Here is a 27,814-nt window from a genome sequence, read left to right on the forward strand (position 1 = left end):
AAGGCTATGGGCCCTGATAATATTCCGGCAATAATACTGAAGACTTGTGCTCCAGAACTTGATGCACCCCTAGCTAAGCTGTTCCAATATGGCTACCACACTGGCATCTACCCGGCTATGTGGAAAATTCAATCTCCCATTCCCCCAAAGCCCCCGTACCCCCATGCCCCCACTGTACCCCCATGCCCCCAGTATGCTCCCATGCCCCCACTGTATCCCATGCCCCAGCTTTACTCCCATGCTCCCTCCGTACCTACTCACACATTATCACTATGGACAGAACTCATGAGCCCTATAATAACAATGGAAAGTCTTTGAAATGCTCATGAAATAATTAAATAATCATTCACTCAAACCCCACTTTAAAACAAATCGCTCTTCTGAGGATCTCATAAAACTGACAATCAAATACACAGCCATTCAAAGTCCCTTTAAAAATAACTCACCCTTTTTATGTGCTCATAAGTCTGTCAAAATAAACAAACAGCCATTCAAAAACCTCTTCAAAGAACTTTAATCCTATTAACTGCTCATAAAACTTTCAGTCAAATAAAGATCTCTTCCCCTCACAGTTGTTTAAACAACTTCTGCTGAGCTAAATCCATTAGTGGGACTTGCAGCTCAGTCAAGCATTTGTAACTCAATAAAATAGTGCCTTTGGAGTTTCCTGAATGGATGGCCATTGTGTTCATTTTTTTCAAAGGCTCAACAGATAGATTTTCAACCAAAGAAGTCAGGAATCTGTTCAGCTATTTAAAGGGCTCAACAGATGTCTGGCCTTTAAGCCAATGTAAAAATCAAAGCACAGGTTCCAGATGACATGTTAATATCTGATTCTAAATATTGCTGAATGCATAAGAGCACTAAATCCACTGAAGAAAGTATTCTAATGCATCTGAACATTTACACAATGCTGGTCAATTTAATGGTTACTTACCTTTTAAGGACAGAGCCTTATGATCAGTAAAAGTATACTTAATCTATCATATAGCATCTATTTATGACATTTGAAGTTGGCAAGATCTTTTGAACTTATGTGTCAAAAGGTTTCCAACTGCAAACTAGGCTTCCTCCATGATTCACAATTCTCCTGAGGCGCCATGAACCACTTCTCCTAACAAAACTCGTCTGACTCCATGGAAACAACAGGAGACCTAAAAGACCCACACCCACAAAGGAGTAGGGAAGGGTGGATTGCTGCATGCAGGCTCACTACCTGCACCTTTATCCTGTGGCCATAAAGATCCCACATAGCAGGAATAGGGACAGGAATCCTGGAAATGGGTCCCGCCTGCCATTTTTCAATCCACCTCCCGCATCTGTTCTGACATGGATGGAGGCATGAAAATGTGGCCCTTTGTGTCCATATTCCCAGTAAAAGACACAAAACACATACCAGAGATATTAGGGAACCAAAGTTTTAATTGTGGTAATAGATATGATTAAAATTAAAGTACTGGAGAAATGAATGTGACTAAAAGCCTGCAAATCCCCAGGGCCTGATGGCCTACATTCCAAGGTTCTGAAGGAGGTGGCTGCAGAGATAGTGGATGCACTGGTTGTAACCTTTCAAAATTTCCTACATTCTATAACATCCCCAATGGATTAGAAGGTAGCAAATGTAACACCACTATTTAAGAAAGGAGGGAGAAAGAAAACAGGAAATTACAGGCCAGTTAGCCTGACATCAATCATTGGGAAAATGCTGCAAAAAACGTGATAACAGTGTGCATAGAAATTCATAGGGCAGGATTTTTCGGATGGCGGAGTTTCCCATCTCGCCACCTGAAGAGTCAGCGGGGAATGCTTCACGACGACCCCACTGACATTAAACGCTCCGAAGAGCATTAATTGGCTGGAGAAGGAACTTCTACCCCCCACTTGGGTGATAGCCCCTCCTCAAAGAGCTGATGGCCAATCTGATTATCCGGCAGCTCTGTAGCCCAGCAGCACAGCAGTGGCCAGGACAGAGGCTACAAGCCGTCCCCAGATTCTAAATCCCGGAGACTAGGACCAGGTAAGTGTGGGAGTTGTGGGGGGTGTGGGGGGTGTGGGGGGTGGAGAGGTGAGGCCCGGGGAGAGGAGCTGAGGACCAGAGGTGGGCAGGGGGAAGAAGCACCTGTGGGGTCAGACCTTTGGTTGCTGGGGGAACATCCAATGTGGAAGGGGGGTCCTTGAGGGAGGCGCCCCCACTTTCTCGCCTGAGGCTTGAGCAGGGTAACCTGCCGAGCTTTTCCCTGCCTCTGAACTCCTCCTGCCCAGCCTCAAAATTGGCCACTTTAGGGCAGCAGTTTGGGCAAGGGCAGGCAGGCAGGCAGTCCTAGGCCTCTCCCACCCTTCATAACATTACAGACAGGCCGTGGGCCAACGTGCAGGCAGCGGGAAAGCCACCCCGTGAATCCTGTGGCCCTTTCCCACCTGAAAACCCATTGGCAAGGGAGCCATAAAATGCTGCCCATAATGTAATTAGGCAAAGTCAGTATGGTTTTATGAAAGGGACATGGGGCAGAATATTGCGCTCATTGGACGGGCACGCGCCCAAACCGAACGAACTAAAAATGACGCGCGATATTTCAGTTGGCGGGTGCGCACGGGAGTCGACAGTGCACCCACCAACAATTAGCAGGCCTATTAAGGCCATTAAAGTTCTAATTAAATGAAACTTTTCGCTGCCTGTCCAACCTTACAATTGGCGGGCAGGTGAAAAGGCCAAGCGGCCTTTGGATTTTTTGCGAAACCTCATCCACAGGCGGGATGAGGTTTCGATCGGTGATTTAAAAAATAACTTTTCAAACTAATTTCTAACGTGCCCCTGCTCATGTGATAGACCCACATGAGGGGAGATGTTATTGACATTTTTAAATTCTTGATTTTTTATTTTCAAAATCCTTCAGCTCCCTGAGGCAGCTCTGTGCCCCAGAAGCTTTTAATGCGTGCACCCCCGCGCATGCGTACAATTCCGTGCCCGCGCTCCTCCTGCCCCCACCCTGGCAGTGCTGAGTGCTGCAGCGCATGTTTGACACTGGCTGGCCATTAATTGGCTAGACAGCGTGAAATCCATGTTGGGCCCTGATCGTGGGCGGCGGTCGGCTTCATTGCCGTTCCCGTGCCCATATGACGTGCCTGCCTGGCGAGGGCAAAATTTGGACCATGGTGTTTGACAAATTTATTAGAATTTTTTGAGGATGTAATCAGCAGGCTAGATAAAGGGGAACCAGTGGATATAGTATATTTGCATTTTTGTAACACATTCAATAAGGTATCACATGAAATATTGTTGCACATAATCAGGGCTTATGGGGTTGAGTGGGTTAATATAATAGCATGGCCAGGCGATTGGTTAAAGTACAGAAAGCAAAGAGTACAAATAAACAGATCACTTTTAGGTTGGCAGGCTGTTACTCATGAGTGCCTTAAGGATCAGTGCAATGCCTTCAAGTTTGCTCCCAATGCAATGTTTGGTGGGGAAGTAAGCTGGGAGGAAGACACAAAGAGTCTTCAAAGGAAAATAGATAGATTAGTGAGTGGTCAGGAAGGTGACAGTTAGGGTATAATGTAGGGAAATGTTAGGCCGTTCACTTGTTAGTAAGAACAGAAGAACAGAATATTTTAAATGCTGAGAAACTATTAAATGTTGGTGTTCAACAGGTTTTGGGTGTTCTACCTGAAACACACAAAGCTATCACGCAGGTACAGCAAGCAATTAGGAAGACAAATGGTATGCTGGCCATTAGTGAAAGAGGGTTGGTATACAAGAATAAGGTTGTCTTGCTGCAATTGTACTAGGCTTTGGTGAGACCACACCTGGAACTCCATGTGGAGTTTTGGTCTCTGAACCTAAGAAAGGATGTAACTGCCCTCGAGGGGATGCACCAATGGTTCACTCGATTGATTTCTAGGATGAGAAGACAGTCCTTTGAGGGAAGATTGAGTAGAATTGGCCTCTACTCTCTGGAGTTCAAAGAACGAAGGGTTGTCAGTGAAAGAGTATCAGGATAATGGATGGGCCATTTAAGACTGAGATGAGAGGAAATTTCTTCACTCAGAGGGCTGTGAATCTTTGAAATTCTTTATGCTTAAGGGTGGTAGATACTCAGTCGCTGAATGCATACAAGGGTGAGATCAATTGATTTTTGGACTCTAAAGAAATCAGGGGATATCAGGATCGTGCGAGAAAGTGGAATTGATGTTGAAGATCAGCCATGATTATATTAAATTAAATGTTGGAGCAGGGTTGAGTGGCCATATGGCAAACTCTTGTTCCTATTTCAAATGTTCATGTATCCTTGTATTTCTTTACGTATCCCTGTACTCAACAGGCAGAATGTTTAGGTTGGCGGGTGGGCGCGATTGGTGGGTCTGGGGTCAGCCAGGGAATGGACCACTGATCACAATCAGCCCCTGGCCGCGATTTCACGCTGGCTGGCAAATTAACAGTCAGCCAGCGTGAAACACGCACTGAGAAGCTCAGCACTGCCAGGGTGGGGGCTGGAGGAGGGCGGGCGCTGACCGAGAGCTCCCTGAAGGCAGAGAGCTGCCTCAGGGAGCCGGAGACCTGAAAAGCATTAAATAAAGATTTTAAAATCAGGAAAAGGACGTGCAAGCATCACAATCAGTCACCTGAACATCTACATGATAAAAATGCTGTCCATAGATTTATATTTTTCTTGCGTTTAATAACGGAAACCTCATCCCGCCCTTGGATGAGGTTTCATGAAAAATGCTAAGTCTACCCGGCCGATTCCCCCGCCTGCCAACCATAAGGTTGGATGGACCATGGAAAATGGGAGACAATTGCACCTTTTAATTACCTTAATTGGCCTCTTAATTGTTGGCAGGGGTGCTTCCGACTTTTGTGCGCGCCCGCCAACCAAAATACCGTGCGAGCGCAGGATGTGTTGGGACATTTGCCCGACGTCATCTCGCGTGATTTTGCGCCGGATTGGGTCGGGCACACAGCCACTGGCCGAGCTCGGAATTCTGCCCGGTATTGGGATTCCCTGCATTCCTATCTGTACAGTGAGATCCCAAAATGGCTGGTTTTGGATTGGCCACCCATTAAAAAAAAATCCTGTTCAATTATTCTTTGCATTGACTTCAATAAAAAGTTTTTGCCGCCCCCCACAGTAGAATTTTATGTCCTTTGTCTTTACTGCTTTTCGAATTGTCACTAAACATCTGTACTAAACAGCTAGGCCTCCTTCTAGCTCTTTTAATTTAGACTTGTCTTCTGGTGGGTGAACAGACATCCTGGTTTGGTACAGAATCATTAATAACCTGGAAAGTCCCCGGTTTAATTCATGGCAGGATTAAATGAGCCAGTTTGAGTCCATTGTGGAGATGGTGGATCACTAAGTTTGGCCTTGTTGTTGGTGTCAGCTCAGTGAGTGGAAAACAATAGATCACAATTCCTACACCTGATTGGCATCCAATAGTACCAGCTGGAAGTGCACACAAGGTTGAGATTTTTTACATTATGATTTTGCATTAGCAGCTGTGCGAATCAATAATTTCTGTTTGATATGTGTAAACCTGTACGTATTCAGGAGAGGTCTGTGCACTGATCTAAAGAACATTCAAAATGATTTACTGGATAGGGAGAATTATAGTCTAGAATAGATGCGACATAACCACATAACAAGGCCATGAAACTAATGGTTCATTGAAGAAAAATCACTCGTTCTGTTATTTATTCATACCAAGGTCTTCATGTAAATATTATCAATAACCTTCTGACTGCAATTCCAGTTCTTAAAGGTGAGATCATGTTCATATTTCTGAAATAAAGTGAGGCATTTACTTGCTCTCAATTTAAACTGCGTTTAAAACAAACAAATAAGGAAACCATTTCTCAACAGCTCACCTTTCATTCCTTATCAATATGGAAAAAGATTAGAACTGAAATAGGAAGTAATATGCTTAAATGATTCCTGATCTAACGTGCTGTCTGATGCAGCCTGCCCACAGCAGTACATGTATCTCAGATGATGTAGGGGAGAGAGGGGGAAGGAGACAAGGGAACGTGATGACAGCCTCCTGCTTTACAATATCCCCCTAATACAAGTCAAATATCCTTTATCCACACATCCGAATATCAAATGCATCCAAAAGTCGAACATTTTTTTTGAAAGGCTATGCAGTTAATTTGTATGTTAAAAAAGCAATGTAATATTATATACAGATTTAATAACTGTTAACAGGTGAGAAGTAGGGTGTGTGAGAGGTGGAAAATGGAGAAACAACCTAGTATTTGCAGACTATAGCTAGCCTAGACTTAGACTGTTGTAATGTAAGTTGGCCTGGTCTACTGTATATATGGTAGATCTAAAAACCAAAAATATCTAAACACCAAAACGCAATCCGTCCCAAGGGTTTCAGATAAAGAATACTCGACATGTAGTTCCAAAATGGCTGCCTTTACCTCAGCCAACAGGTATACTGGGCAGTTTGACAAAGGCTGTGCATTTGCATTTGTGGTAAAGCATTCCATGGGCAGAATTGCACCCATGCTGGGCAGGCTTGGCTGGGGGAAGTCGGGAAGCCGGCCGCCACCTGCGATCGGGGCCGGACAGCGATTTCACACAGGCGGGCCAATCAGGGCCCACCCAGCATGAAATGCGAGCGGCAGCGCTGGGCACTGCCTGTGCGGGGGTGGGGGGGGAGTGCGAGCGTGAACTTTGCGCATACACACGAGTTCCATTGGCAAATCTCCCCTGAGGCACAGAGCTGCCTCAGGAAAATGAACAGATTTTAAAAAAAAATAATAAGCATTTTATAAATATGATAAAACATGTCCCCCCCGTGACTCTGTCTGCCTCTGAACAGGGACACGTTATTAATGAAAAATTATTTTATTTAAGTTCATCCCGCCCGTCCAACCGTAAGGTTGGGCCGGCAGTGAAAAGTTCCTTTTAATTAACTTTTTAATGGCCTTAACAGCCCTTTTAATTGTTGGCGGGCGCACTGCCGACCCCGGCGCGTGCCCGCCGACCGAAATATCGCGTGAGTGCGCAACGACGTCGGGACACTTGTCTGACATCATCGCGCATCATTTTACACTCAGTCGGGTTGGGCACTCGCCCGCCCACCGAGCTAAAAATTTTACCCCATGTTATGATCACTCTTTGAATGAAGGCAATTTAACATCACTCTTGACCAGATGCTACCCAGCTGCGCTCTGTTTCCCGATAATCGATGAGGGACCATCAGAAATGGCACTCCCCACATTAACGTCATGTTCTTCTCCTGGCTAAATCACTTGACTCAGGTGAATGAAATTTCAGACACTGCAAATACGTATTTAGGGAGGATTGGGTTTTTTTTTCCATTACTGCAGTGCAGTGCTCTGAAATATAATCTGTTAATTAGCTGCCAGAATGCTAGAACAGATTGAGAAAATCAATTTTTAAAATGCCAATTATTTCAATCCCTCCTTTACGTGCTTGTTTGAAGGCGCCCTTGCCACATAACATATGTCATTAATTTGCGTGGAGAAGTTCTCCCGATTACTCTGAGCAACTTCTGTGAAAGATTTGTGGCGATACCCTTCGAAATTCAACCCCAAAAACTCTTCAGCTGCCATGGAGCGTGAAGTAACCAGAACATTTAATACATAGGACAAAACGCATTTAATTTCCATAAGTTTATGTTACACAAAGAATAACCCATTTGGATTGCACATGAACTGCATAATTCATTAAAGCTGCTACCGAAGCATGGTCATTCATCATTGTGGACTTAAGTTTAGTAACAGTGCCACCTAATGAATAAAACTTGAAATTCAGCAGTCACATGACCTCATCCACTTTCCTTTAAAACGTATAGGGGAGAATTTCCCCCCCCCTGCTGAGGGGGGGAGTTGTGCGGGGACGGACCCGATCGGCACTCCCGATCAGGTCCGCACTGCCATTTTACGCGGGCGGGCCAATTAAGGCCTGCCCAGTGTGACGTGTGCCCAGAAGAGCTGAGCGCTCCCTGTGCGAGCAGGGGTGGGGTTCCCTGAGTCGGGGCCTGCGCTCTTTCGCGCATGTGACAGTGTCACATGAGCTGGGACATGTCAGTGAACATTCATGAAAACATTTATTTAATTTAGAAACCCCTCATGAAACCTCATCCGGCCCATGGATGAGGTTCCATGAAAAATACGAAGGCCGCCTGGGCTCTTTGCCTGCCCGCCAACTTTAAGGTTGGACGGGCAGCTCAGTTTATTATTTTAATTGATACTTAAATGGCCTTAATAGGCCTTTGACAGCCGAACTGAAAATCTAAATGATGCGCGGTGACGTCAAGATGCCCGCCCAACATCACCACGTGTCATTTTACGCCTTGGTGAGTGGGCCCCGCCCCCGCTCACCAAACCGAAGATTCAGGCTGTACATAACGTGCACTTGCATACGCTACTTAACTTAGCAGAACATGAGTCACTCAGGAAGTTCTAATAAATCTATGGGGCTTAGACCCTATGTATCTGCAAGGAGAACTGAAGAGAGGTCCATGCAGTGGAAGCAGGCTGCACAACCACCTTCTGTTTCCACTGTGATGTTTTTAATGTTGCCAAATCAGGATTTGTCACTTTAGCCTTCAATTCATGCTTAAATTGCCTCTTGATAAGACACATTAGGATTAACAGGACTACCTGTGAAGGATAATAAATTGAGGTCTTCCGCTATAATAACCCTTAGTGCAAAAGATTTGTAATGTAAAGATATTTTGGTTGTTTTTGCTTTAATTAATTTGACCAAATTTCATTCCTCTGATATAAAATATAACGGGTTGGATTTTACCCTCCCCTGTTGGCGTGCCTGAAGGGAGGGGGGCTCGTAAAATCCAGCAGGTGGTCTCCCTGCCCATCCCCGAGCTGTCTAAAATTGTACAGTGGGGGGGAAGGCATCCGGTAGCTTGATGGCCGTGGGCCTATTGAGACCCGTAAGCAATAAATGGCCACTAAAGGGCCTCATCCTACCCCTGCCTGTAACTTATCCACAGTGGGGCCTTGTCTACACCTTGCGGGGAGCCTGGCAGTTTTAGCTCCCTGGACCAGTGTCGGGTAAGAGCAGGGACATCCTTTGTGGGGCCCCTGTGCCCACCAGAGGCACACCCCACCCAAAGTCATCCGCCCACTTTAACCCTTCCTCCAGCCTCTTGAATCCTACCCCTCAACCCCCTTCCCCCCTTCGCCGAGGCCCCCAACCCCAGACATAACTGGGCTGCTCAGTGTGGTGGGACTTCCACAGCTCCTGCCTAACACTTGTGCTGGGACTGCAGAGGTACTGGGACTGCAGAGCTGCTGGCCATCCAACTGGCTGGCAGCTGCCTGAGACGGGACCTCTTGCTGAGGTAGGGGCTGAAGTCTCGCCTGAAAGCATTAAATTGCTGTGGGACAGCCACCAGGGTCGTTGGGGTGGCTCCCCCCACGCAGCTCCCCTTAAAACCCAGCGCAATGTGTTGATCAGCCTGTCTGAGGCTCAGATTTTACTGTTTGAATTATTTTGACTGGTAATCTGGCAAAACACAGAAATACAGTTTTTAACGCCTTGTATTTGGCTTATAGTGCAGAGAGTGCTTTGGCTTTTACTGGATATGTATTGAGCTCCCAGATGATTTTCACAAACACTGATGTGAGGATTTTTTTTGAACTGCATTTCTATTCACGGTAAACTATTGTACTTCACAAATTTCTCTGGATCTGCACTTCAGATTGTTTCAAAATTCATCTCGAAAGTTTTCTTTTGTTTCAATGTTATCTTTTGTGCGTGTGCAGTTGTTTGTTTGGCTGCATTATACAAGCAACATGTCTGGAATCCCACGACTGATTGAGAAATCCCATAAACCTTGCTGAATTGCCCCCTAAGGCTTTTCACTTGAACTTGGGTTTTTCTAACGAAGGGAATGTGTTGGAACAGTTTGTATCTGCAAATGTTAATTCCATTCCTGTGATATAAAATGTGATTTGATTAGATCGCCTCAGAACCACATTTCCCATTTCTTTTGTAGAAATACAGGTTTAAACTCCGTTTCCACTGTCATTTCTGGCCTACTGATAAAAATGTGCTGGAAACACTGACAATGCATTGTGAGCATAATAACATCAATCAACGGGAGACACATCTACATCAATGACTCCCCCTTAATACAGCTAACAATTCACAGAAATTTCTAAGAAGATCAATTATCCAGATGTAGAGTGAGCAACATTTGGCAATGGAGAATTAGCTCTGGCCCACGGTTTCAATCTTGGCTGAAAATAGGCTGTAAAGAGCATTGTAATATTGAAATATTTCAGAGCCAACCAAGCAGGGCAACATTATAGCTGAATATCCCTTTTAAATTCTCTTTGGGTCATGCACTGTTCTTTTTCAGCCAGGTTTCATTTGGCCCATCACAGTTCCCTACTGTCCCTTTTATACAAAGTATTGTTATGAGCTGTCATGATTTTGAGCACCTTGTTAGATCCCCATTTAGCCTCTTTGCTCTAATGAAAAGCGCCCCAGATTCTCTCGTCTCTCCTGATACATGAGGCCTGATTCATCCTTAGCATCATCTTAATGAATCTCTTCTGTACTCTCTCCATAGCTTTGTCATTCCTAACTAACATGGCCAATGATGGACATAATGTTCTGCCACCAAGCCTTAGTATCAGCTGATTGTATTGACATCCAGGTTTTGACTGAAATTTGGCTCATGGGTGCTGATGCCTTACCCCATACTAAAGCCTTCACACTTGGCAGCATTGTGGCACTTAAGTCTTTCTCCCTACTCCTCTGACACCATTTCCTCCTCTAAGCACCTCAGCCTATTCCCCTGCCCCTGCCCCCCAACACTTTTTTTTTACACCTCCTTAAAATCGTCATTGTCTACCAGCACCCAAGCCCTAATCTTGAGTTTCTCTCTGGGATATCTTCCCTCTTTCTTTCCTCAACCCCTGAATTTAATAACTCCTTATCCTCTGTAATTTTAATCTCCACCCCCGCTTCCCTTTCACATTCTCCTCTGAATTCACTGAACTGCACCATCCTCCCTAAACCTGTTATTCTGCATAAACTCTGCTGTCCATATTCATGGCCACACCTTGGTCTCCCCAGCTCCTGTGTCCTTTCTACTCCCATTATCTCAATCATTGCCAAGGTCACATTCATAGGGACATAAGAGTAGACCACTCAGCACCCTAAGCCAGTTTTGCCATTCAATTATCAGCATCTCAACTCCATTACCAGTCTTTGATCCGTACCCATTGATACCAATGCCTAACAGAAATCTCTCAATATCAGTCTTGAAAATTACAACTGACCAGCACCCACAACCACCTCCTCCTACTCCTGCTTGTAGCAACTCCTACCAGGAGACCTGCTGTCATGGTATGTTATGCTCATCTGTATTGCGCCATCCTCACATTCACTCTAGCTTGTCCACACGCGCTTCCCCAACTATGCCTAGGTTGATCCCTCTTTCTGCTGCTCTCCACTTTTCCCTCTAGAAGAGATCTCTGTAGCTTTACAGCTCTGATCGAATGGTCAAAAACCACAAGCATTTGGGGAGAAACTGCCAGACTTTTCACTGCCCTTTGTGCAAAGAAGTGCTTCCTGATTTCACTCCTAAATAACGAAAATCTAATTTTATGACAGTGAGCTCCGATTTGAAGATTCAATCGTTTTCTAGTTGCCCTTATCACCCAGAGGCTGGATTTTACGCACCTGTACAGTGTAAGAATGCGGTGGGGAGGTGGGGGCATGTAAAATCCAGTGAGTGGCCTTTCTGCTGCCGATCTGCCTACTCGCTAATTTTACTGGGGAGGCGGGGCCAAGCTGCCCCTCTTAGGCCTATTGAGGCCAACCAATTAATGGTGACTTTAGTGCCTCATCCCACTGCCACTCGTATTTTACTTGTGGTGGGGGAAGGTCCACGCAATGAGGGAAGCCCAGCAGCTTTAGCTGTGCGGGCTGGTGTCGGGTAAAGGGAAGAGGGCCTCCTTTGTAATCTCCCTGGACCCATCAGAAGCACACCACCCAGTTCACTCCCCTTTAAAGCCTCCTCTGGCCTCATAAACTTGGCCCCCCTCACCCCCTTCACTAAAACCACAAAACTAGACTTACCTGGGCACCTCAATGTGGTGCGACTGCCTATAGTGCCTATAGACGACAGAGCTGCCAGCCATCCGATAGGCCGGCACCTTTACAATGGGGCCAGTTTGGGCAGCATTCAACACTCACGTCAAAAGGCCATTATTAACATTGTTAGAGTCTAAATTAATTCAGGATTACCTTCTGAAGTTAGCATCTGAACCAGATATAGATTTGCCTCTCCATAAGGTGTCAGTGAACTTCACTTTCTGTACCTTTTCCTACGAAGCCTCATTCTCACAACATCCGCTTGCCTCTTCCCTGTTCATTAATTTCCACAGTATGGTGTGTTGCTTGGGAAGGCCATTCCAGTTACTTCCTCCTTGTGAACATGTGGGGGAAGAATTGAGGGGACAACAATCTGAAATATTTTGAAAAATATTTATTTGTAACCTGCTTCATTAAAAAAAAGGCTATTTTTTTAATCTCCAAAAAGCCTATCTATTATGTTTCCCATTCTGCCAATTATAAATAATCTATTTAATACCTCTGCAACTCACAGGCCCTAAATGAGAATAGCTGATTAAGGAAGAAGGAGTCAAAGTAATTGTTTCTGTGCTATTTACTTAGTTACTGCAGTGATGATACTGGGAAATGTTCTTATTTGTTGAGCCTGCCAATGCAAGACCTGACCTGGAGTAAAATTTTCACATTTCAATGCAGCTACAGCTAAGGAAAACTGAACAATTAGGAGAAATTTCTTTACACAGGTGGTTGTTGGAGCATGCAGTGCTTATGCACAGCTAGTGGTTGAGGCAGAGATTATTGTGTCTTTTAGAGGAAAATTGGATAAGTATTTCTAGCTGAGAAAAATAACAGGCTCTGGGAGATGGTAGGACTGTGAGATTAGTTTTGGAGTGCTCTCGCAATGAGCCACACAGTCATGATGGCTTCAATGCCTTTCTCTTCTGCTGTAAACTCCTGTAACTCTATCATAATTAACCTTAACAAATATAAAAGCAGCAATTGCTAATAAAGGAGCTCTGTAACTATGTAAAAGTCTTTGACTTTAAGATTCCCCATATTGTGGACTATTGGCGAAAGAAGTAAAAGAAAAAACAAGACAATGGTTCCAATAGTTTGAGAGCACTTTCACTCGTTCTTTTGTAGTCGGGATAGTCCTGCCTGATACTCACATTCACAGGCCCTTTTGTGGTGAGCAAGCTAATCAGAGATAACAGTACTCAATCCCAGATGCACCAATATTACAAAACCAGACATGTATGAGTGGAAGCCCAGAGGTATATAGAGTGGAAAATTAGACTAGAAGCTCTAAGACATGTTATGCATATCACAGCCTCTAAAATACATCATACAAGAACACGTAGATCAAAAATTGTCATGTGCTCCTATTTCTTATTCACATATCATCATAACGATGATGCATGATAGTTTATCTTTCCCACTAAAATATTCTACAGAAAAACTCTTGTAATTGTCAAATTAATTCCTCCTCCAGTCTATCTTTCACATGCTATTTGATACACGAGTTATCAGCTGCTAGTAAAAAGTAAAAATACATGCTTCTACAGACCAAATTCAGATTCCATTGAGGTCAAAAAACACACAGTTCAATCCATGCACTGTCAGCTGATGTGTGTTTGATCTAAACATTTACATAGTCCGACATCTGTTAGAGCCGTTAACTGGGTTCCTTACTTGTGCTTATTCAGCTATGAAGCTGAATCTTAAAATGTTATTGACAGCCCTAGATTCTGATATGTTGGTGTGTACTCTTGTTGTTTCTCTTATTAATCCTCAGGCAGTCAGTTATTTCAAATGGCTGACTAACAACAACAATGAAATATTGACTAAAGCACAATATTTTACAACAACAATGGCTAAACTGCTTATAGAATTCTCCATGTCTGTAATTGTTTAAGATCTTCAAATTATAATTCAGTACAAGTTGGCCAACATTTTAGAAAACAAGGATGTAATACAGAGCCGACCTGTAACGCCCATAGAAAAGAGATTTAATGATTGTGGGAGAAGTATGTAATAACTATGCAGTGACTTAGAAATTCGTTCACCCCCAACTTCAGGTGCAAACACAGTAGCAACCACGATCCACAAAAATCAGTCATCTTGTGGCATCAGCACATTTTAGGGGCATCAGTCATGACCAAAGAAGCAATACGCTAGTGGGGACGACAAAAATCGGCCAGTGCGGACACCAGAACTGGGTCAATCGTTAACCATATATATAAGTGTATGTGTATCTGTAATAGATAGACTATACTGCCAGTCTGCTATGTAACTATGGTGTGCTTCTGAGTAACTACAGTTACTTACTATATACTATAGTTATATACTAGAACAGATACATAAGTCTTGCTCAATTTAAGCATTCTGAATATATCCACTTTGATGGCTTGTTCCATTAAGTTTTCTGCTAGAAGGTGAGCGACTGGGCTACTCTGTGATTACTGGTCTGAAAGTCCATCCTCCTGGCTCATCACCTCGTCCTGATGGCACGGTTAATATTGGGAATTTACTAAAGGGGGAATTATAGGATTCCACCTACTCCATGCTGTGAATGAGTAACAATGTCTTGACCCTTTACTTTATTCTTTGTTTCTTTTACTTTGCCTCTTTGTATTCTCCTGGGTTGAAATTGCACTGTACATTATTAGATTAGGTTAACACCATCCCTAAAGTAAGGATAATGTAAGTTCATGTGTGTGCGTTATTAATATCGGGTGATTTCATCCCACTTGTGTCTCATCCTTTCTTTCCAGCTTTCTGTTTTCTCTCTAGCCTGTGTGCATGTTATTTCCGAGGGGTCCTGCATCATACAGTGATGAAATCTTTCCTGAGTCTTTGTTTTTTGCTATCAGTCATATTTCGAGGAGAGAAAAGGTTTTTTTTTTGCAATTGGTTTTCAGGAAAGATTTCTGTGATATTTTTGCAATCACTGAAAATATTTGACTGAGTTCTAAAATTGATGTTTTTGGTCTTTACGGAGGCTGATATGTTTTATTTCACTTCTTGCCATGTACATGTGTTGATTTTTCAGTTGCTCTGAGTATGTTGTCAGTAGAATGCTGTATCTTGCTGATCAGTGATGGTTTCAGCTGAATCAGGAAGTGTTAAGCAGTGCCGTGTGGAACAATTGGTTTAAATGTACACTGATGACATGGTTATGTGGGTGAAAGTAGAGCTGGGTTACATTAATCCCGATATTATTCCAACAGTATCATTGAATAAGATGACCCTAATTTCCTTTATGAAGTGGCACAGCATTTAGGAATGGTGCATTTTTGAGATATCACTATTTTAGTTCTAAATTTACTTAGGTATTTAAATAATGAAAAAAGATTGGTATGTAAATAATTTGGTGGACAGACTTTGGGGAGTCAGGAGATAAGGTACTTGCTGCAGAATTCCCAGAGCAGGTCAGAGGCTGGGAATTCTGCAGTGAGTAACTCACTTCCTTGGCTCACCAAAGCCTGTCCACCACCTATAAGGCACAAGTCAGGAATGTGATGGAATACTTTCCACTTGCCTGGATGAGCGCAGCTCCAACAACACTCAAGAAGCTTGACACCATCCAGGACAAAGTAGCCTGCTTGATTGGCACCACACCCACCACCTACAATATTCACTTCCTCCACCACCGACGCAGAGTAGCAGCAGCGTACGTCATCCACAAGATGCACTGCAGCAATTCACCAAGGCTCCTTAGGCAGCACCTTCCAAACCCACCACCACTACCATCTAGAAGGACAAGGGCAACAGATAGATGGGAACACCGCCACCTGGAAGTTCCCCTCCAAGTCACTCACCATCCTGACTTGGAAATATATCGCCGTACCTTCACTGTTGCTGGGTCAAAATCCTGGAACTCCCTTCCTAACAGCATTGCAGGTGTACCTACACCACATGGACTGCAGCGGTTCAAGAAGGCAGCTCACCACCACCTTCTCAAGGGCAATTAGGGATGGGCAATAGCTGTTGGCCTTGCTGCGATGCCCACATCCCACGAACAAATAAAAATAAATTTGCTGAGATCAAGATTCCAGTTGTACATCATAGCTTAATATATCAAAAGATGACAGTATTTTCTCATGTTCTTACTCATAATTACCTCTTGGACTGCTTACATTATGACAAACATTAAGTCATAACTTGACTATATCTTGACTTTCTCAAAATCATTTGTTTTTACTTAAGAAGATTGGTGCAGCCAAGAAGCTTTGAAGTTTCAATAGATTATTAATGTGCTCAGTTTTGAGTGTAGGATCTCTCAGCTGAGTCTCTGTACCTGTCTTGTGTGAAGTGACATTTTCATCTCTATGCTGTTGTACTGATTAGGTTTTTTCCCCTTTGTCACAGGTTTCTGACAGATGTGACTATGTCTTAGTGAATGGCAAGGAGATGAGGGGCAAAGTGAATGCCATTGTCAATTTTACTTATGAGCATTTGAGTGCACCGTTGGAAATCACTGTTTGGGTGCCTCGTCTTCCCCTTCAGATTGATGTCTCCGACACTGAACTCAGTCAAATCAAAGGATGGCGCGTCCCTATCGTCTCAGATAAAAGGTATGAGTGATTAGACAATGTACATATAAAGGATTGCATTATTTTTCTTTTCATTTTAGATACAAAATGCAGGATTTGAGAGAGCTCATGCTCTAAGTGGCCAATAAGTATTTAGCTCCTCTAACAGCACCCTCCTTAGCAGCTTGCGGTATTCAATTCTGAAACTGTTCCACAGTATTCCTTACATACAATTACATGGAATGTACATCACAGAAGCAGGTCGTTCTGCCTAACAGATCCATGCTGGTGTTTCGGCTCAACGTAAGCCTCCACCCTCCTTACTTCATCCTACCCTATCAGCATATCCTTCTTTCCCTTTCGCCCCTCATGCACTTATCCAGCTTCTCCTTAAATGTATCCCTGCCATTCATCTCAGCTACTCCACAAGGGAGCAAGCTCCACATTCTACCCTCTCTCTGAGTGAAGAAATTTCTGCTGAATCACTTATTAGTTTTATTAGTGATATTATATTTATGTCCCCTAGTTTTGAAAACACACGTTATTCCCATCGCAAGAAGATGATGAATTTTACTAAATTTTTTTTGACTGAGTGTCTTTTTGAATTTAGTAAGGAATTCCATTTTGTCTCATTCACACCTCATGTGTGTAATGTCAAACGCATGAGAAAATGCCTAACCCACAGAGATATAAAAAGATAAGTAAATAAGAGAGAATAGAAACTTTTGGTTCATACAGATATTTCCCACATATCAGACCTGATTGCCTTAATGGGGCATCATTATCATGGAAAAATCTTTAATTTTTGCTTCAAACATATGGGGCAGGATCTTTAGGTCGGGGGTGGGACCTGCTCGCCTATGCGTAAAATGACGCGGGATGATGTCAGGAGGAACTCCCAACGTCACCCTGTGTCATTTCAATTTTCAGGTAGGCGGGGGTGCAGCCAAATCAGCTGTGCACCCGCCGACCTGTCAACGGCCAATTGAGGCCATTGACAAAGTCATTAACCTCATTAATGGATCTGACCGTCCAACCTCAAGGTTGGCGGGCAGGCCGGGAGCCCCGGCGGGCTTCAGAAAAAGCATGAAACCTCATCCACGGGCGGGATGAGGTTTCATGAGGGTTTTTAAAAATTTAATAAATGTATGATTTAAAGTGATGGACATGTCCCCTCATGTGACAGTGTCACATGAGGGGACATGTTAGGGAAATTTTGTTTTTACACCTTTACCATTTTTAAATTTGGCGCCGACCTCCCTGAGGCAGCACTTAGCCTCAGGGAGATGAGTGTGCTCGCATGCGCGAAAGAGCGCACTCTCGGCTGAGGAATTCCCCACCCCCGCCCACGCAGGGAGCGCATAATGCTTCCTGGCGGATGTCACGCTGGCGGGCTTTAATTGGCCCACCCACGTAAAATGGCAGCACGCCCCCGACTGGGGGCACCAACCGGAGGCACGCCTGCCGGCACCCGCTCCTGCACATCCCCCCCCCCCCCCCCAACGGGGGGATTATTCTTCCCATGATCACCGATATAAATTGGATTGAATCAGATCATTATTTACATCAGATGCTTACTAGCACGTGCCATAGTCATAACAAAATTATTGTGCTGCTGTTTTGGCCCTTTTATTTCCCTAAACAAAGCATTTAAGTTTGCCAAATACTTTCCATGATGACAGTTCCCCTTTAATTGACTTTAGTATTCACTGTTGGAGATAGAATGGTGTCAATGAGTGAATAAACGGCTGTAGAATGACCATTGGGTTCAGATGATATAAACAATGAGGGAAAGTTGAAAGCAATTACTATCAGAATCTGAATCCATCTTATATTGTCCAGCCAAAATCCATAAAGGGTTAAAATTTGACTTTCCATTGGGGTTAGTGGGTGCAGCGACTGCTAGAAATATCTGAAATAATTATAATCCAAGATTATAGATGTTTCAGTAATGGTCATCTGATAGTATTTTGATTACATTACATGGGTTAATTACCATTGATTTTGAAAGTCTAACTGAATTACTGAAATCTATTGTCAAAGTACAATAAATTCCAGACCACTTTATTCAGCACAATCTTCTCTGCCATATGAATAGCAACATGCCAAAGGCAAGTTGTGTTAGTGGTGACGAGCAATGTACTTCTGCTGCTAATGATCTGTCAAATTAAAATGTTGTTTTGCCTCAAATATCCCCCATTCATTTTTAATAAAATTGTTTCTAATGCAGCATAGTGCTTCTGATGCTCTAGTAGGACAGTTGCTTATAATTTGCACAGGCGAGGGGATCTGTGACTGCAATGCTCCCTTATAACTACAGCTGGAGTCTATTCCTAGGATGCATATCCTTCAGATTGATGGAAGAGCTTCAATGTCAGAAGTGTTGATGTGTCATATCTGTAGGTGGTTAGAAAGACAATTTAGCTAGTCACTATCTGTTTAGCTCATTCATTTGTTTACCATTTGTGGAACCTTGCTGCTTGCTATGTTTGTCTACTTAAAGGTAACTGTACTTCAACAAAAATTGGCTGTGAAGTCCTTTGGGATGTGTCCTGAGGACATGAAAGACATCATATGAATCAAATTTCTTTTTTATAGTTTCAAGGATTTATAAACTTGAGATTCTTTAAAACTAATTAATACATATAAAATCTATATTTTAGTGGACTTCCCACCGATAGTAAACCAAGCTGTATGCTGTTCTATACTGATGTATTGCACGAAGTGTTACTCAGTTTCTGAGGTGGAGCTGTGTTTAAAGTAAAATATCCCTTTAATATTTCAAATAGGTGAGAGAAGTTTGTCAGTTTTCAGGTGTTTATAAATTTCAGGCTCCTGGTCAGATGTATCCAGCGAGATAAATGAGTTGCTATAAGACTTTCACAGCTATACTGAAATTAACATTACATTCCAAGCACAATCCATTTTTAAAAAATATTGTACCATCTGAAATTCATAAAGTGTAAACATTTTTGTTAGATGTACTCCCTAACTATTTCTCTTCTAAGAAAAATAGGTAATTATGAGTAGCGTGTTGGTGATTTACTGCACAACACTACATTGTGATTGGATGCTAGCTTTGTGCTTGTATCCAGGCATGCAACTTTCTACTCTGGGGTCTATTGTCAATGAAAGAAAGAAAGCCCAAGCAGAGAGCAGAGGGGCCTGAACTTTTGCAGGGTTGGAAGGGCTCTGCGCCTTAGCCAAATAGTGCCAGAGCCCAGAATCTGGAAATCCCACCCCTGAACCAGGCACCCATTTTCACCAGGGGTGTGGGGGGGGGGATGGTGGGGGAGAATGGGGGCTGGATACAGATTGCACAGCTGCAGTTCACAGAGGCAGCTGCACATTTAGAAGTGCAGCTGCCTTCAAACAGAAACAATTTTGGTCATCGAAGTTTCAGACACATGACCCGTGGGCTTTAAGCATTAGAGGAAAAGGTCTGAACTTACTGAGTTTCTTTGGAGAGGTAAAGTACCCTTTTGGAGAGGTCCAGGTATCCCTTTAGGAGAGGTGAGGTACCCCTTTGGGACTGTTAACAGTAGACAGCAATGTGCGCATAAAGTGCATAAGCTCTAAGGATCTATCGAACTATCACATCATTTAAATCTCATGCCCTTTAAATTTTGGGAAAAAAAACAGCCTGCTGTGACTCTCAGTTGAAAAAAATCAGTGCTTGCAATTTCAAGAGATGTTTGTTTACCTAAGCCGGAGGGTTATCATTATAGGATTAGTCTTGTTTGACTGCTTTCACAACCTTTCATTATCACAGTGGGGGGCCTGTAAGTTCATAGCCTGATTAACAGCTCCAAATGGTTATAAGTAGATTAGTTGTCTTTCATGTGGGCTATGAATACAAATATTTGTTTTATAAGGAATTAGGTGCTTGAAGGATTTAAATGTGTTGAATAGGTTTCTATCAATGGGAGTTTCTTTTTAATATAGTGAACTCTATAATAGATACTTAGACTTTATTTTATTTCATTTCACCATGGCTCATGGTGAATACTGGGTGAGTTGGCAAGGAGAGTGTAATCTAAAAGGGTGATAGGTAGAGGTCATGTGTTGGCACTAAGTTAACATAGAGGCTTTAAAGAGTCATGGGGATGAATGGGGGGGTCATGAGGTGGCATGAATGGGGACATGGGGAGTGTGTGGTGGATGAGGGGTGTGAGGGATGAGGACTAGATGGCTGTCTTTTGTTTTATTGTTTTTATTATAACTAGGATAAAGTCCCAGAGCACTGAGGCAGGCCTTGTAAATAACCCGCCTTCACACTCAGCTGCCTCCAAAATCTTTCTTGGGGTGAAGGGCCCCAGTTACCACCTCCACCCACCAACCCCACCCCACCCACCAACCCCACCCCACCTCCACCCCCCCGACCCAGAACAAAAATCTGACCATTCAGTGAGCTCTCTCCCTAGTCAGAATTGCAGAATCGGGATAAAAGCAAAAAACTGCGGATGCTGGAAATCCAAAACAAAAACAGAAATACCTGGAAAAATTCAGCAAGTCTGGCAGCATCGGCGGAGGAGAACACAGCTGACGTTTCGAGTCCTCATGACCCTTCAACAGAACTGAGGACTCGAAACGTCAACTGTGCTCTCCTCCGCCGATGCTGCCAGACCTGCTGAGTTTTTCCAGGTATTTCTGTTTCTGTTTTTGTTGCAGAGTCGGGAGTTTCCCCGACTTTGCGCTCCTGACTCGGGAAGGAAATTTCGGTTCAAGGAGTAAGGGAGCATTTGAGTCTGAGTTGTATCTGGTTGCTCTTGGAAACAGGTTTGAGACTGACAATGGCTGGCACTGGACTTCCTCTACAACCCCATCCCAAATTGGGCAGGATAGCAGTGGAAAACGGGCAAATCAGGTGGTAGAGCCGACTGATCTCAAGTTGCATGTACAGGGCTGAAGAAGTTCTCAATTCTCTACACACAACTTTGAGAGCCGTGATAGGTGAGTTAGGAAAGCTGACCAAAATCTTCATTGAAAACGTGAGGTATAAGGAGGTTCTGACAGAGGGAGAGAAGCAGAGACGTGGAGAGGTTTCAGGAGCAAGCCTAGAGATGGAGGTAGAAGTAGCTGAAAGTTGATGGAAGGGTGGAGCGAGGAGAAGACCAGAATCGGAAATCTAAAAATGCAAGAAGGAATTTGAGGAGCGGGAAGAAGGGTGAGTGAGGCAAAAGCATGGAAGGAGTTAAAAATGAGGGTGGGAATTTTAAATCTAATGTGTTGAGGGAACACACAGGCCAGTGATAACAGCATTGACAGGCAAGTGGGATTTAGTTCAGGACTGGATACAGGCCCCAGAGTTTGTATATGTTGGAAGTTACAAAAAGTGGAGGATGAGAGGCTTGTTGGAACTTTTGAGTCCAGAGCTGATGAGTGTGTGGATGAGGGTTTATGAGGCAGTGAGGATGAGATAGGGACAAAGTTATGTGATGTTATAGTGTTGGAAGGAAACACTCAGTATGATTTGAATAGGGGGAAGAAGTTTTGCGAGCACTGAGGTGGGAAGGCATGAAAATTTACACTGCTAGCTGGCAGACCGGTTTCCCAGCACCATCCTGCCCCAGGCTATTTTCCCTGAGATAGGATGGGAGGATGGCAGGGCTATCCACCCACACACCAATTCCACTTGTTAAAAGGCCTAGAAAGGCCTGTTGTCGGCCCGCAGGTCCCCAGAGGCGTTGGCAAAGTATAGCTGCCTTGAGGCAGCCTCTTGGCCACAGGAGGGGCGGGGAAGGCCAATACTTCCAGACAGGCTTTGAGGCCCTCCCTGCCTGCTTCAGCTACAGGCCATCTTGTGAAGGGTCTCCTCCCTTCACAGTGGTGGCTCAGCTGCTATGAACATTTTTTATTTTAGTTAAAAAGATTAGCGAGAGTGTGCTTCCAACTTGGAGCAACCCCCCCCCACCCCCCTTTCACTTTCCTGAGAAGGCAGCCTACTGCTTCTTCAGTGTTGGAGGGCCTGCTATTGGCCCTTCTGTTTTGAGAGCCCACCCACTGTCCTCAATTGGACGGTGAGCCCACCCGCTGTTCACTAATTGGCCAATTCGGGGGAAATTCATTGCTAAGTGCCTGTTCCCCACACAGCGAGGGCATCTGACCCCCATTTGACCCTAATGTCAGCATCCTGAAGCTTGCAGGGAAAATTCTGCCCAGAGACTCAGCTCTCAATTGAACAAGATGCCAAGGATTCATACTGCTGAATTCAAGCTGAGCACTTGGTTGAGCAGAGGGATAGAGTCAGTGAAAAGGGAGCTAAGTTTACAATGGAGCTGAAGAGAAATAATTATCTACTCCTTTGAGCTTTATTCGTGCTTTATGTGATGTCATCAGAACTCCTCAGGTGCCTTGTGACTCATTCCCTCCGATCTATTATAATATTCCAAAAAAAGGTTGAAATCTGCTAGTATCTCTGTATTTATATTTCTGAAGATTTTCAGGGGCTAGCAGTTATTTTTTGGTACATTGTTTATATAAGGCCCTAATTAGTAATTACAAAGATGACTAAACACTAATTAGCTCTTACATTGCTATACATTCCAAGCTCAAATAAGTTGTTAATTAGTTGTTACTGCACTCTGGGATGGAAGTCTACTAAAGATGAGGAGGTGTAAGCTGTTAACAGTTTTACAACCCTGTTACGTTGTAGCCTAACTTTCAAACGTAAGGAGAGATGAAAGTACCGCAGTACCTGGAGATGATTTCATATTGAAAGAACACAAAAGTGAGAAAAGAAAAATCTGTCCAGAAGTCTGTTTGGCTGCGATCCTTTTGGTTTGACTCCAAACTATAAAGAAGAAGCAAGTTGCCAATCACATTGGACAGAATGCTGGCATTATCAGTCCCCTTATGTGTTATTTTTCACCAAGCTGCACAGAGAAAACAAGGGGAAAGATTGCATAACTTCCGTTTCTTCTTAAATTTAACATTCTGCCCCCTCCCAAGACAGGAGCTGGATTATTAAGAAAGGTGGGGGAAAGGGAGAGAGGAGGAAACCTTGCTGATGGCAGCCAAAGCCGGAGGAAAGCTGTGCTTCTTGATGTATATGAGCTTAGTCATCACATTTAACCTTGACCCTCTCCTCATATGTTGTCTATATAAAAAGCACTTTAGGTGAGAACTATGCTTTGTGTGCTCTGTAGCATGAGAACAATCCATTTTTAAAACAGCGTAATTCAAAGGAAAGAATTGGCAGAAGAATGAAAATTACAGCCGTTGTTGCAAGTTGTTCAGACCGCCCACTCCACAAGTGATACCAGAATGTTTGCACTTCTTTACGAAGACTCATGGACCAAATTACGGTGGTAATTGCCACACACACTTAAAAAAAGACTGCCTTTTATAATCAACTTTTATTTCAGTTGTAAATATCCGAGCCTTTGCCGTATAAATAGAATAACTGAGTATCTTTTCCAAACTGCTGTTTTGGGGCAGTGCTTAATTTAATCATAAACCCTTATGTGCTGCTTAGCAGCCTTGTTATGTTTGTTTAGTTTCTGCCCAATTAAACTAACTACTTTGGCTCCCTCCATAGCTCCCTCAGGTAATGTGCCATTTGCTGTGGTCCTGCACCGCACACACCAGAGAATTTCAGGACTGTGCTGAGTTCGCTCATCTCAGTTGGTTGGCAATGAGGTGGGGATGGGGGATGGGGGGTGGGGGGAGTTGCGCTGAGCAGAGGAAAACTCAACTAGGCTTTGCGTTCTCTATCAATGAAAATACTCCTCTTTATGTCAACATCCAGCCAGGAAAGGGTGAGGGTGAAATATGATGCTTCCATAATGGTAAGGTAGTGGCATAGTTGTTCTGTTACTGGACTGGTAATCCAGAGGCCTGGACTAGTGATCCAGAGACTTGAGGTCAAATCCCACCAGAGCAGCTGGGGATTTAAATTCCATTAATTAAATGAATCTGGATTAAAGAAAAGCTTGTATCAGTAATGGTAATGGTCAAACTACCAGATCGCTGTAAAACACATCTGGTTCACTATTGTCCTTGGTTGTCTCTTAACCGCCTTCTGAAATGGCTGAGCAAGTTACTCAGTTATATTCAAAAAGGTGGTTTTCTCAAGGGCTTAGCCAGTAAATGCTGACCTTGCTGATACTAGGTACAAATCCCATCCATGAATTTTTTTTTTAATTACATAGTGCTCACCATTATCAAAGTATAAATGGGACAGCAGTTTCTGGCGATTCCATGTGCAACACAGAAATCTGGAATGTTCCTGTTTGAGTTGCCCACTGCTTTAAGAAGCTGTGTTATGCTGATGTTCCCAAGAAACTCATCAGTGAAATACACGAAGCAGCATGAAGTTGCTGTACTTATCTGATGATTACCGACAAAACATACCAGAAAAGGTTAGGCCTTGTCCATTCCCATCTAAATACGTATTTAACATTGTGACAAGTCTTAATTATTATCAAACAGCACTGAACAGCTCTCCTCCATGGAAAAATAACCTTTACAAGCGGGGAGCGTCATTTCTTAGGGTTTTCATTACTGTTGTAGATGTTAAAAGATAAAACAATTTAAATAAATGTTTTTTTTTTAACTTTTACTGAATATTGGACAAATATGGGATGGATTTTTATGCCCAAATCCCCAGCCTGAAGGTACAAGGAGCATAAAATCAGAGATCAAGCTGACCCCAACAAAGCCTCCCACCCCGAACTCACCTTCTGATCCAGCTCCATGGCTCCTCGGTGTTGGAGACTGTTTGCAGTCCCAGCACTGGCTACCACTCCCACTAATACTGCGGAAACTAGGGATTGGCCAGCACTTCTCAGAGATGGGTCTTAAACCCAATGCGGTGAAAATATCATCCCGAGCCAATTAACAGGCCAAAGGCAGTAAAATTGGCTTGTGACAACCCAGCCAAGAAGAGGCGGGTTTGCTCCTGACTTATAAGCTGGATGCAGGACCACTGCCTCTACATAAACTTTCCCCAACAGCTAATCAAAGAGAGTCAGTATAGCTTTATGAAAGATCGATCATGTCTGATTAATGAAGTTGAATGTTTTGAGGAGGTATTATCATAGATATCAGGGGAGTGTCCATGGCGTTTGTCCATATGAGCCTTCAGACAGTAGTTTACAAGAGAGCATGACCAAAAGTGAAACCACGTGGAATTAGTGATAACCTAGTGACATGGCACAGCAATTGATTCACTGGACACATATTGTCAAGCCCGGTAGAGGCATAAAGAAATTACAAATTTTAAAATTATGGGCAGAATTTTTTGCTCGGCAGGTGGGCGCGCGCCCAACCCAACCAGATGCGAAATTGCGCGAGATGATGTCGGGGCGAGCGACCTGATGTCATCCTGCACTCACGCGATAGTTCAGTCAGCGGACGGCGCAAAAGTCGGAAGCGCCCCTGCCGACAATTAAAAGGTCAATTAAGCCAATTAAAGGTGCAATTGTTTCCGATTTTTTTTGTGGTCCATCCAACCTTATGGTTGGCAGGCGGGTGAATCAGCAAGGTGGACTTTGCATTTTTCATGAAACCTCATCCAAGGGCGGGGTTGGGTTTCCGTTACTAAATGAAGGAAAAATAAAAACCTATGGGCAGCATTTTTATCATGTATAGTTCAGGTGACTGATTGTGATGCATGCACATTTTTTTCCTGATTTTAAAGACTTTATTTAATGTCTTTCAGGCCTTCAGTTCCCTGAGGCAGCTCTCTATCTTCAGGGAGCTCTCTGTCAGCACTCGCCCACACCCGTGTTGATGCCACCTCCCGCCCCCACCCCGACAGCGCTCAGCTTCTCAGTGCGCATTTCACGCTGGCTGGCCATAAGTTGGACAGCATGCGTGAAATCGCGGTTTGGGGCAGATCACGGAGAGCAGTCCATTCCCCGGCCGATCCCGGACCCGCTAATGGTGCCCGCCGGCCGACCTAAAAATTCTGCCCAAAATTTTAAAATGGGCACAACAGCTTTTAAATAAGCTGGGAACATATCATGTGATAAAAACAAAAAACTACTGCGGATGCTGGAAATCCAAAACAAAAACCGAATTACCTGGAAAAACTCAGCAGGTCTGGCAGCATCGGCGGAGAAGAAAAGAGTCGACGTTTCGAGCCCTCATGTTCTGCGGAAGGGTCATGAGGACTCGAAACGTCAACTCTTTTCTTCTCCGCCGATGCTGCCAGACCTGCTGAGTTTTTCCAGGTAATTCAGTTTTTGTTTCACATATCATGTGACTTTGGCAATTTTGGCTAAAGACAGACCTGAAACTCAAGCAGATACCTAATTAAGATAAGGTAATCACAGCCACATGCAAAATTCACAAGTCCCTTTGTAAAGGATGAACTATCAACAGAACAAAACTATCACACATCAGCCATCTCGCCTTTCTACTTCATCATGGACCATAAAGGCATAGAAACTCAGTGGCCTGAATTTTCAGGGTGGAGTTGGCGGGGAACAGATCCCTACTGACTCCAGCAGCCCCAATGCCATTTTACGTTATAATGAGCATTGATTGGCATAAGGTGGGGCTTCTGCCCTCATTTGGAAGGAAGTCCTGCCTTGGAGAGCTGCCAGCCAATCAGATTGACCAGCAGTTATCTAGTCCCTCCAGGCACAGCGCTGCAGTGGCCAGAAGAGATACTGCAGGGAGCTGCCTGGAATTAAGTCCCGAGACCCGGAGGACAAGTAAGTGGCAGGGGTCCCAGGGCAGGGAGGATATGCAGCATCTGGGGGTTGCGAGGGGGTGATCGGAGACTTGGGGGATAGAGTGGGGGGGATGAGGGCAGGCTGGAGGTCACTGGGTCCTAAGAGGAGGACACCCCAGTCAAAAGGAGCCTTTCCCGCCCAAGATCAAACCCAGAATTTCCAGGTATCCCTCTTGAGCTGTCATCTGCCTGCCTGCCTGCCAGCCTAAACATTGAGGCTGGGTGGGAAAAGGCCCTTAAGTGGCCCTTAAGTGACCACTTAGAGGCCTTAATTGGGATGAGCAATAAAAGCAGACCTGCCAGCGATGCCCGCATCCCCTAACTGAATAAAAAAAAGGGTGGGCTTCCTGTCCGAGGCCCTGCCCGCCCCACTATAAAACCGCTACCAGGCTGGGGCGGGCAGGAACCCAGGGGGAATCCCATCCGTGCAATTTCACACTTCCCCCTGCCCCCGCCTCAGAACCAGGGGGGAGGGGGGGCGGGGCGGGGCGGGGTGGTGATGGGGAGCATAA

General features: G+C 44.1%; 1 protein-coding gene across 2 annotated transcripts in view; it reads left to right on the forward strand.

The window, feature by feature from the left end:
• LOC144687692 (transmembrane protein 132C-like) overlaps window positions 1-27,814 on the forward strand; it is a 1,088,236-nt gene that overhangs the window by 991,472 nt on the left and 68,950 nt on the right. For both annotated transcript variants that reach the window (XM_078554107.1, XM_078554108.1), the window contains one exon: window positions 16,455-16,660. In XM_078554107.1, the coding sequence (XP_078410233.1) occupies window positions 16,455-16,660 (206 nt within the window). The remainder of the gene's footprint in view (window positions 1-16,454; window positions 16,661-27,814) is intronic.

The sequence above is a fragment of the Cetorhinus maximus genome, chromosome 12 (assembly GCF_964194155.1).
Source record: "Cetorhinus maximus chromosome 12, sCetMax3.hap1.1, whole genome shotgun sequence".
In the NCBI taxonomy this organism is placed as follows: domain Eukaryota; kingdom Metazoa; phylum Chordata; class Chondrichthyes; order Lamniformes; family Cetorhinidae; genus Cetorhinus; species Cetorhinus maximus.